General features: G+C 41.1%; 1 protein-coding gene across 1 annotated transcript; it reads left to right on the forward strand.

The window, feature by feature from the left end:
• The first annotated feature begins 11,393 nt into the window (after window positions 1–11,393).
• LOC147452250 (uncharacterized) lies at window positions 11,394–12,539 on the forward strand. The gene is made up of 5 exons (XM_086518904.1): window positions 11,394–11,513; window positions 11,594–11,658; window positions 11,812–11,819; window positions 11,949–12,293; window positions 12,421–12,539. Exons 1-5 carry the CDS (start codon window positions 11,394–11,396, stop codon window positions 12,537–12,539), a joined length of 657 nt encoding a protein of 218 aa, XP_086375030.1.
• Window positions 12,540–12,751: the final 212 nt, after the last annotated feature.

Below are 12,751 nucleotides of genomic sequence, written 5' to 3' on the forward strand. Positions count from 1 at the left end.
GCACGCAGATCAAGACCATAGGGTAATTATCTCGTCTTTATTGATCAATGACTATATATAAGGATTTTTGAAGTCTGTGTGCGCTATTGAAGTCCGATTGCATCATTTCTAAAGACTTTGAAGTTTTTGAAGTCTGTTTGTAGTTTTTCTACTATTTGCCGCTAGCTCTAACAACCTCACATTCTCTAGCCATGCTTGATCCCTAGCCATGCCTGATCCCCGTACACCTCGGTCTAGAGGTGCACGGAGATCAAGACCACATGGTAATAATCTCGTCTTTATTGGTCAATGACTATATATTAGGGTTTTTGAAGTCTTTGTGTGCTATTAAAGTTCGATTGCGATATACCAAACGGATTACTAATTGTGCTAGGGGTATCTTGGTGGACTTGCTTGAATTTATATTCAATTTCCATGCCAAACATAACATATATTCCTTGTGGAATATCTTGTGAGCAGATTGCGCATCGGCTACTATTTTACATTAAACGAATAAGATAGACAAAGTGATAATAATGACCACATGTCAATGTATAATATCCACTCCATCCATCAAAATTCTTGTAGCAAATTGAACATTGGGAAGATGAAGATGCATCCAAAGTAGACGAGGGGACCAAATCTGGATGCAAGACAAGGTGACTGGTGTGTATCCCTTGTACAGGCAGAGGATTCACTCGATGTGTCAGATTCTGAGCATCTTGGCTTATGTGGTGAGTACTTTTCTCCATCCGGACCTGTGAGGGTTGGGGTGTTTGGTTGGCTATAGAAAGTTGTGTTATTTTTGTATCTTTCTCTGCCAACTATGTTGTGTAACTATGTTTCTCTCTCTTTAACTGTAGGTGAGCGCCTTCAACTATCAATGTCACCTCATCTCAGGTAAAAGTGACACAACTCTCCCTGATATCATGGGTGGCAACAGTTTTCTCCTTCGACGAAAAGTCTATTGGTCGTTGTTGCACGAAATGAATATATAATATTTCTGTAAAATATAACGCACAATCTGCATTGTGCAGTGGATGGCCATAAACTTCCAAGTAGATCCTCTCAACATTTTCTTTGATCACTTCGTGGAGGCACTTCGATACCTTCCACCGTTCTTTCTTATCACATGGCCATATTGTTTTGATCATGTCCTTGGTCACTTCTTTATTGATCTCTTTCCATTGCATGTGGTTTTGATTTTTCCATTTTGAAAGTCATCGAGCAGTGCACGTCGCTTGTTGTGCCGACGTACCATGCGCTAGAGATCTCATGTGTTAAAATGCATTAACAATGTCCGCTTGTTGTTAATTATCAGGCACTAATTGGGTACCACAAACTTGTGTTTCATCGGCCATTTCATCTTAGAGCTGCAATGGACAAATAGACAAATATTCAATATCATTGTGACAAAAATATATTCTCATGATTCAATAGTCTCACAGATACACAAAGTAGATCCTTCTCATCCACTGCATAAGACGTCGTAGGTCGACTAAATCAAATCACAAATGATGCGACTAAACAAAATCACAATTGACGGAACCAATTGAACCACAAGATAAATTTGAAATACCTAGGACAACAAGACAAATTTGAAATGATTAAAGATAATTGATCCGATTAAAATAAAAGACAATTGATCCGATTAAAATACAAGATAATTGATCCGACTGAAATACAAGACATGACTCAATGAGGTGAACCACCCCAAACCAAATAATACACTTGAATAAAAATTAAATACCCCAAACAACAAGACAAATGTATATCACAAAAATGTTTAGGCCGGGTAAAGAGATGGTGCAAGTTCAATAAGCGGTTGTTGGATAGGATTAGGGTTTGTCTTTAAATGTTCTTTGAAATCTCTTAACTTCATCCAACAATCTATTTTTATATGAATGACCCTCATAACATCTTGATCGGAGTGTAAAATAATTCTTCTACGAAATAAACTTTCCTAGTTGCACTCCAAAAATCTATCAACCTGTTGAATAGATAACCTAATACATAAATGTCGCTCAATTTTGTGTACGCATCTGTGCACCGTGGATCGTATAGTTCTGGAGCAATCCACGGTCTCTTTGCAATCTCTCCTTCCCTTGCTTTTTGTGCCTCCAAAACTGCAGGGTTGGACTGTTCGCTTGGATGCAGATAATTATTTGAAACGCGCTTAGCTGGCGTTCTAAGCATCATTCCCCAGTCAATGATGCCAACGCGGGATTTATTTGCGTGAGTAAAGTCCAACATTATATTGAAAGCGTGCAGGTTGTTGTGCACTATACCAGTCGAGTGAGTAGCCGCAACACCATCAATTAAGGCGTGACAAATTGCTGGCATATACTAATCACTACTTTGATACGTGTTGTCTCTATCTCTGGTAAGCGTTGATTTGCTGGTGGAAATGACCGCAAGCCGTGTTGTAGCCTATGCATGTGGCGTATGAACACTCCGTGGACAACTGGCAAGCGGCACATCATGTCCCCCAAGGTGCCCCCATTGTAGTATGGAAATATTGTGATCCAGGAAGCTTCGGTGGTGGATCCAATGCATCTTACAATGGAGGGGTGAAGTGTTTGCATTCGTTGCTCTGTCTGGAAGCTATCAAATTTTGCATCACTCCCTCCTTTGTAGCATTTTTCCACATATGTAATGTGCTCTTGAAAGAAAGAAATGCATTTGATGGTGTATAATGTGCACACACCAAAAGATCCTGCTCCAACCCTTGTACCTTCTACCAAGGACTCATGGGGAATGCCAATTAGATGATCACACTTGGCATTCAATGTCGTGCGTATGATTGTGTCGGTACCACTGGCATCAGATCGGCCACCCATAGCTGCTTGCGCATCTTGGGCCATCTTCAATCTCGGAAGCTTGGTCTTGAGATTTCACTCACTTCATCTCGACCTTCTATTCATCCCATAATTTGTCCCAGAGCTCTAATTTTGTCATATCATAGGCAGGAGGGATATCTTCCTTTAGGTCTCTGCAAACAAAATTTCATATTGCCCAACACTGTCCTAACCTTGTGGTGGGGGTCAAATTCTCGAGTCCCTACTGAAATCAGCAACTCATATTGGCCTTCACTGGCTCGCAGCCTATGCTCTGTGTTCTCCCATATAACGCTAGTGAGGTCTTTAATGAAGACATCACTTTCACTAATCTGTTGTATGCAACCATCTGCACATGATGATATTGCCAAAATGCATTCTTTTTTACTGGCATGCATAACAATTTTCTTTTGATCTGGCATCATTTTAGCACAGGACAATAAAAAACAACATATCAAATACAAATTCATGGCTACACACTACACTAACACTCTCACACTAGTTTAGACAAACCATAACAGTGACTTGAAGACTTTAAGAAATATGCACGAATATATTGATATATATTGGAAACAACTTTCACTTTAAAATACAATGTTTACTCCTGTAAAGTGCATAGCAAACAAGTAGTTTATAAGAACTTCATCCAGATCAAACAATACATGTTAAAAATCTGAATGGACCTGTGACTCTATAACCTTAGGTAAATTCACAAGGAGATGACTATACCCGGTGCTCGGATATACTCCCTAGGGATTTGCCTAGTTAAAATGCCAAAGTAAGAAGAGGTTTACTATATACAGTCAGGCCTGCCGGGCTTTTTCATTTTCCCGGCGATCCGCCGAGAAAACCCTATAGCCCGGAGGGGCCCGCCGAGAAAATGGAAAAGCCCGGCGGGTACCGCTGAGAAAATGAAAAAGCCCGGCGGGCTTACCAGCTCTATTGGTTTCTACAGGTCACCATCAAGATCATGTTAACAATTAACGTGATCACGTGATTTTCTTGTGTAAATACTAGAGTTATTAACGTAATCACACGATCGTGATTACGTTAATGAAATCCCTAGCCCCCGTTGTAAGCACTGCTCCGTAGGACAGCTTAGGCACACACTCCCAATATTGTGTGGTAAGGTACCTTATGACTGCCACACAATACGACAAAAGGTACACTACCACACAACGCGTACACACATACACAGGTCGTGTGGTCAGGTACTCCGCTACTGTCACGCACTACGATGCAGAGCATGCTCCCACACGACCCCCTCTCTCCTCTCTCCCCTCGAGGTACCTACGAAGTTGGTCGTCTCTCTCTCTCTCTCTCTCTCTCTCTCTCTCTCTCTCTCTCTCTCTCTCTCTCTCTCTCTCTCAAAAGATGGCTCAAGGAATAACACTCAGCGGGCCCGATCGGGGCCCTGTATATATTATTTTGTGGCCCCGCCAGACTTCTTGGTTTTCTTGGCGGCGGGCCCATAGGGAAAACTTAAAAGCTTGGCGGGCCCGTAGGGAAAACTATATTTCTCGACGGGCTATTTGTGGTGTTGCAGGTTGCTCTAAACCGGCTTCTTTATTATCATGTTAAGTGTGATTATCTAAATGTGTCAATAAGACCTTGTGATCACATAAAATTTGTGGTAATTACGTCCCTGATCAAACGTCCCTGATCAAAACTCACAAAGCGAGTTGTCTTCTTTAATGATTCTATATATGTTATGCCATCTTCAGATTTGCAGAATGCAATGGAGTGCGCCTATGGGTTATACTCAACAACCATCACAAACTTTATACATCTAAACCTTTTTATTTTCTTGTTGCATGCAGACGAAGTACATTACATGCAAACAAAGTACATTGCAAACCAACCAACCATGTGTATTGCAAACGGAGGAGAGATATTGAACCAAATTCTCCCAAAGCACATGGGCATAAAAAATAGGCAAACACAAGAAAGACACCATCAAAGACACCATCAGGTGCATGATCATGGTTGTTGTCACTTAGCCCCTATTGAAGTGTTCGTTTTTCATGGAGTAAGTTATCGAATGGGCGTCGAGCCTCGTTTCGTGAAAAGAGTAATGACAAAAGACACAAGAATTGAACGCAAGACATTGGAGAATTGACAACTTGAAACTCACCGAATGTCTTTATTTTTCCAAAGTGCACTCTCGTCGGTAGAATGCTCTTGGGGGGTTGGGTTCCATGGTAGTCACAGGAAGTCAACTTACTTTTTCCATCCTTTCGGTTCGAGAGAAGTGAAACAAATAGTTTAAACATACGTTACTTAATTACTAAGAGTACTCAAGTTTGAAGTACAAGACAACAAGTTCGGAAAATCCTTTTTACTTGGTGAGCCAAAGGTGCTCTTTCCAGTATTTGGATGCACAAGGCTCCACGTGGCATTAATTCCAGCTCATTAAAAAAAAACATAAAACGCTGCAATGAAAAGCTTTTTAAAAAAAACGCTGCCATAAAAAGCTCTACGCTGGCCAGCAATCAAAGAATAAAGCGCTACAGGAGTTCGAAGCAGCGCTGACAAGCAACTTCAAGTCCGCATAGCAACTTCAAGTCCTCAGCAGCCACGTCGTCAGCAACACTGCATCAGGTCAGCAAGTTCGCCAACAGAGCTTTGCTGAATAGCGCTACAGGTCTTCCACATCAACATCAATTCCGCAGCAGCCACGGTGCTTCAGGTGCGCAAGTTCGCCATGAGAGAGAGAGAGAGAGAGAGAGAGAGAGAGAGAGAGAGAGAGAGAGAGAGAGAGAGAGAGAGAGAGAGAGAGAGAGAGAGAGAGATTATGCTCATTAAAAAGTTCGCCATGAGAGAGAGAGAGAGAGAGGGAGAAAGAAAGAGAGAGAGAGAGAGAGAGATATGTCTGCCGAGGCACTTGGTATACGCCATGGGATTAGATCCTGGCATTCTGTGCAGGCACGGATTGCCAATGATAATCATCATGATGATGGTATCGCGCTGAAGCAAGTTCGCCATGAGACACACACACACACATAGAGAGAGAGAGATTATGCCTGTCGAGGTGAAGAAGAGGTGGGAGTTGGCGGCCAAGTGCACGTTGGGTAAGCCATGGGATGAGCTCGTGGCATTCTGTGCAGGCGGGGATTGGCAATGATAATCATGATGATGATGGTGTACAGCAGCGCGATAATACTAATGATGGCTGAGGTAAACGTGGGCATGCCGCGTGATAAGGAAATCAAAGCAGAGCACCGTAAGTTGATGAGAATAATCAAGCAAGATGCCGTGTGATAGAGAGAGAGAGAGAGAGAGAGAGAGAATTACGCCAACTGATTAAAATCTGATATCTTCTGTTCCAATAGCAGTAGAACAGACCTTTTCTAGTCAAAGAGGATACATAGGATTTTGCCAATTGATCATCGATTCAAATCTGGCATCTTCTATTTCAATAAAACTAGATCAAACCGATGTCATGTGTGAGAGAGAGAGAGAGATTCATGCCCGTGTCTTTTACTGTTGACTCGATTCCAGATTATGCCAAATGACCATTGAATGAAATCTGACATGTTACATTTCCTTGCATGCCCTGTATTATGCTAATGCGTATTTTGTGTCCTGCAGAGAGAACATATACTCACATCAGTGGACATTTGGACTGCAGCACAACCGTTACTCTAGTTGGACTACACTGCAAGGTTCGTTATTTCCATCCAACTCCCCATGACTATGTGTTTGCTTGGCGCAACACATAAACGCTACGGGGCAGGGCACGGCTTCCGTTTCTTATAACTTTTGGAGAGACCACAGTGCCAACTCTCCACCATACTTTTGTATGGCACTTCTGCATGCCGTGCACTGTTTACTTAATATCTTCAATTTATGGCACTTCACTATAAGATGAAATTTTTAACTATTCACATTCCTTTTCTGTAGCTCGAGCCAAATATCAGCGTGTAGCTTGGACAATCCGAAAACATTTGTGCCACATTTCAGGTCAGTGAAGCACTTCATTTTAAATTGCAATCATTGATGCTTTATCGATTTGCTTGTTTAGAATTTTGTAGCTTGGTTCCTTCAGTTTCCTTTACTTGCATACTGCTTTCATAAGTATACAATCGATGTCGACCAACATCTATATATATTAATTTTACATACAACTCTTTGACTAGTAAACACATGTAGTATATTGCAATCATAAATCCAAGTTTTTGCATCTTCACTTTTCACCCAAACAATTGATGCCATACTATATTTGTCCTCATTTCTCCCATACTAGGTATCAATATGAAGTTCCCAAGGCCTGCAAGGTTACAGTCCAAGCGTCATGATGCTAGGAAACGAACTGCAGCCAAGTTGAAAGCAGCTCACCGTCTATATGCTAGGTCATGGTTTGAAATTACTCCGTTATATAAAGATTGGATCATGCAATGTGACATCCTCACTCACAATCTAGAACTATGTCCTTCTTGCGCGATGACAAACCTCACGTACAACGACAAACGAGGCCGTGAGACACATGAAATAGACAGTCCTGCTGCACTCACTTCAGTATTATTGTTGAGTGTTTTGGAACACGCAGAAGTCAAATACTCATGGACGACGTGTACTTCTTGTAAAACAACTAATTACCATCAAAGATATATTGCCATTCATGCACCTGACTACATAGAGCATATTCTCTCTGCTCAACAAATACACACACAACTGCTTAGCATTATAGATGTATCAATCAGTGTGACAAAAACTACACATGCAATAGCACAAGGATCACTAGATCGGAAGTCATTGCTAGATAACCCACTAATATCTTGGTCGAGTGCTGCTAGTCTACACTCTACAAGTCATGAGCTATCCTCCTCAAGCATTTCAGATGTCCTGGCTTTCAATATCAAGAACAATCCCATATTGCAGAGATTTAAGTGCATGGCCGAACGACCACACAAAAGAATAGGGTTGTGCATATTGTCTGAAGAGGTTCTAGGAGAAATAATCCATCGTCATTCAGAGGTACAACCCTTCGACTTGATGGAGAAAGCCCAGAATGAAAACAGCTTCTCGATTTTGGAAACATTGGTTGAGCCATCCAGACGACACGCATATACTACATACGACACGCATGAGTTTGGTTCCATACAGCTCCGTAACGGAGATATGCTTCTCAATTGTGTTGCTTCCTTCATGTACAATGGCTTGCCAATCCGGATATCAGATTTCAAAGACATCACAATAGAGTCAGCTCTTTTTCCATTATTCTTTCCTTATGGACATGGCCAGTACAATGGGCAGATTCGATTCAATGACTACATTCTAATGAGAATTCACACTCTATTCTCTTTGTATACATTGTACAAGCCATACCTCTTGCTAATGTACCAGCTGAAACAGGCAATTTTGATCGCGAACAGTACAACAACCACCATTATGTAGAGAGATATCGACAAGTACAAAAGAGCACACAAGAATGCAAACGACGACGAGGAAGCCATAAGGAACATATTTCGCTTCAATATCCCAGAGACAATTGCTGGCATTCCATCCTGGCATAGACGTTCATTAAAGGATTTGATCACCATGGTTGATGCATGGGGTTCGCCAAATATATTCGTTACTTTCACAGCTGATGAAGTGACCGCCACAAAATGGAATGAGATCCGGACAATCGAGATGATAGCTCAGACATTCAACGTTGAGTTCTCTTGGAAAGATTGTCCAGTTGAATGTGCATTGCTCTTCCACAATCGATTAAAACAGTTCATGAATCGCTATATCTTACAAGGAAACCAGATCTTGGCCCGAATTCATCACCACCTTGTACGGTATGAGATCCAAAACAGAGGATCCCTTCATGCCCATGTCATCCTATGGGTGGATGAGAACGACATTGAGCAAACAGCATCATAGATTTCTGCTCATATTCCTATTTCACTTACTGATGAAATACATGCAAGCACACTTCGTGAGCTCGTCCTTAAGAAACAAATGCATGTATGTCGCGATGCATGTCACGTCCACAGCCACAACGGCAAATGCAAGTACGGATTTCCATACGACATTCAACCAAATCCGTGTCCATCTCTAGATTCCCATTCCTTGAAGTGGATGTACTATCGACCAACTCACGATGATCGGAATGTGGTTCCGTACCATTCAACTGTTCTTCTACTTTGGGGCGCTCATATGAATATCCAACGTGTCACAAATTCATCTTTGTCGTATTATCTACCCAAGTACACAATGAAGACTGAAGATATTGGACCATTGAACATATCTGCAAAAGCGGCCACCAAATTGGGTTTGGAAGGCCTCGACAAGATTAAACTGCAACTGATAGCTGCTGCTCTTTTGACTAAGCCAATTTCTGCCATAGAAGCTGCATTGAACTGCTTACAGATTCCAATCATAACAAAAAGCGACGCTGTATTCTACATAGATTCATCGTCTCCAGAACTCAGACAACATATCATGTCCAAATCACACAGTGTTGTGATGAACCCTGTTGATTTGTATTGTGCTAGACCAACCACCCTTGAAACCTTGACATTCTTTGAGTACCACAAAAACCACATTATCGAAAAACGTCGGCAAAGTGCACAATCTACACCTTTGCTGGACAACTATGGCAATGCCATTAAACATCAGAAAAGATTGGTCAGGTTCACCGAATACCATCCAGGACACCACACAGAAGCCTTCTTCTACAACATCTTGCTACATCATGTATGCTTCCGAAGAGAGACAGAGCTTCTATCAGCTGATAATACAATGGGCTCTTACTTCGTAGAGTGTCAAGCAAGGGATTTGATCCAAAGAAATGAGGACTTGGAGATGTACATTACAAAGTACACACAAAGAAACATGCTAGTCAATGAACAAATCGATCAGCTTGTCCATATGATACTTCAAAAAATTGCATTGCGAAGAGCAAATGAAACAATTACATCTCCAACAGATAATGACCCAGGCATGGACCACCATCGACTGAAGTCACTAGCCATATTGAAGGAGTTCGTTGCTGTAAATGACTCAGAACTCACAACGGAACAGTCAAATATATACAACAAATTGTTGAATGCCAAGAATGGCTTGCATGTCGTCACAGGGACACTGGGGAGCGGAAAAACACATCTTATCAGATATTTGACATATGAGTATGTCAAACGAAACATGAGAGTCATACTTGCTACATCGACTGGAGCTGCAGCAACAAGACTAAGCAGCATTGCATCTACAGTCCATTATCAATTCAAGATACCAACAAGAAATCAACAGTACCCTCTCTGTATTCATGAAACCGACGAACGATATTTGGATATAAAAGAAGCAGATATTATAATCATAGACGAGATGTCTATGTTAACACGCACCACTTTTGACCTTATCATAAGACAAATTGTCAATGTAAGAAGCGGCACATTGACAGATCCCTTCAACAACACATGTATTCTCTTGCTTGGTGACCTTGCACAGTTGTCCCCAGTTTGTAAACACGCACGGGACCTTTGTGAAGCATGCCATATCACAAGCTCGGTGCACTGGCTACATGAAACTTTCTACAAGATGTCATGCTCCGTACAACATGCAACGGACCCTGAACTCCTCCAATTCTTGACCATTATTCGTGAAAGAAGACCAACCACATATGAGATCAACTGTACCTTGGGAGCATGCATTATAGATGAATCACATGTTCATGACTACATCAACGACTCCACTACAATAATTTGCACTCATAGATTAGACGTCCAACACTACAACAACCTTGCCTTGAATAAGTTGTACAATCAAATTGACATTACAAAAGTTGATCTGAAGACGAACGCAGGTAACATAAATGTACTTCAGCAATGGCTCCTAGACCCTAAGTTCAACAAGCTGGACTCAATCGCAATTGGGGCTCGTTGCATGATCACTGAAAACATCGACTTAACAATTGGTGCAGCAAATGGTGCAACATGTACTGTTGACGCCATAACGCATAACAACAAAGATCAACTTATATGTATCGTTGTTCTCATTCATTGCACCGGTAAAAAGATGACACTTCGTCGAACAAAGCATAAACGAACTGCAATCAATGGCGCATGGTTTCACAAATCCACATTCCCCTTGACACTTTCATACGCCATGACTGGACACAAGGCACAGGGTGCAACAATTTCTACCAAAGTTCTTCTTATCTTCAGAGATGCATTTGCACCGGGGCTTGCATACGTCATGTTATCGCGAATCACAGATCGTCGCAATCTCCGAATTCTCAATCTACCGACTCCTGATATATTTCGCCATGTTCCACTCCATGTTATACACGAAACTCATTAAAAATGTTTTGGTGGCTAGTAAATCATGTACTCTAATAGTTCATAAAATTTCCATATACCTTTGTTTTCTAGCATGTGTGCAAAAAATAATCTATAAAAATATAACTCATGTCTTAAGAGTTTTTCCTTTTTTTTTGGTGGCTAGTAAATCATGTACTCTAATAGTTCATAAAATTTCCATATACCTTTGTTTTCCAACATCTGTGCAAAAAATAATCTATAAATTGTCATTAACTTGCACTGCACTCTTTGTAGCATTATCTTGCGCTCTTCTTTTGTCTTGGTTCTTATGAACACTTTCTCAGTGCTTCTGCACAATTCTACTATTGGTTTTTCCGGTATGAACTCTAACCATGTCACCATTGCAGGCAACATAAATAACGAAGAGGATAAAATGAGCAATTCAAAGGTATACTGCTCTATAAACCATATCACATTATCACCCTGCAATGCACACAAAATACTGATCGCATTTGTATAACCTTGCAGAGACTTGTTACCCTTTTCAAGCAAAACATTGCCTCAAAGAAAAAACCCCAAATCGAACCACGTCAGTATCCAACAGAGAGACAAATGCATCTACTTAACCTGGCAGGTTGCCGACCGGACACTTACGTCAACGGTTTTGCAAACTACGCTGAATTGCGATTGTTAATAGACAGATTCATAAAGCAGCTCAAACAAAACAAGAGCATGGGTATTAAAAGAGCAACAGGTCAGCTCTACACACATGCAATTTTCTCTTTTTTTCCCTTCTTCTCATTGCTTTAAACATTTTAAAAACATGCTTTTTTACAAGGAAAACAAATTTGTTTGTCCCTTCTAATACTCCTTTTCTTTCTAGGTTTAATGAAAGAGATCATTTGCAAACTATCTATAGAGATTGACATGCCCAAGGATCTCATGAGAGTCGATGATGGTAATCGTCTGCTTCAATTGAAGACACCAATAAAGCCCTACATTCTTGAGATGTTGCACTATGGCTACGATGTCCCGCTCGAGGACCTCTTAGATACAACAAACAATGACGCAAGTGAGATCTTCGCAAGCTTCAAGAGACAGTGCAACGACGAGCCACCATCAATTACAGAACAAAAGCTGACGTGGCAACACAACAAGGATGTTTACAAAGCACGCTTTGGAAGTGACTATCCATACGCTTTCATCAACATCGACAACCCACCCACAGGTGACACCACCATGAAAAAAAAATTCAAGAAATACCCCGCTCGATTATATAGTCTAATACTCTCAAGCTTCAGCATGCAATCTTACATTAATCCTGTTTCTTTCTTTCTTGCTTTTGTTGTGCAGAGCAGGACGAAACCCTCAAGTTCTGCTTCTCGACCACGACAATCAACCGAGCAAAAAACAACGGACATTGAATACACATTCTACTCCATCACATGCCGCCAAAACGGACGAAAGTACATAGGTGTCACAAACAATTTTGAAAGACGAAAGGCAGAGCACATTCGACAACCACCTTCAAAAATGCGATCCGACGTTAATCGCTACCAACCATTCGAAGAAAACTTCATTTTCGACATACTTTCCGTCTCCAAGAATTTACATGTAGCACGTGCATTAGAAAAAACATTCATCAATACACATAGTAGTACAAGTTCATTTGGATATAATATTCTA

The sequence above is a fragment of the Adiantum capillus-veneris genome, chromosome 8 (assembly GCF_014529385.1).
Source record: "Adiantum capillus-veneris isolate H3 chromosome 8, ASM1452938v2, whole genome shotgun sequence".
Taxonomy (NCBI): Eukaryota; Viridiplantae; Streptophyta; class Polypodiopsida; order Polypodiales; family Pteridaceae; genus Adiantum; species Adiantum capillus-veneris.

Excerpts from the sequence above, each read along its gene's own strand:
- LOC147452250 (XM_086518904.1), top strand. The coding sequence starts at position 11,394 with ATGAACACTTTCTCAGTGCTTCTGCACAATTCTACTATTGGTTTTTCC. Across the intron at positions 11,514-11,593 it reads ATAAAATGAGCAATTCAAAG|AGACTTGTTACCCTTTTCAA; the intron begins GTATACTGCTCT and ends ATAACCTTGCAG. Across the intron at positions 12,294-12,420 it reads CATCGACAACCCACCCACAG|CAGGACGAAACCCTCAAGTT; the intron begins GTGACACCACCA and ends TGTTGTGCAGAG.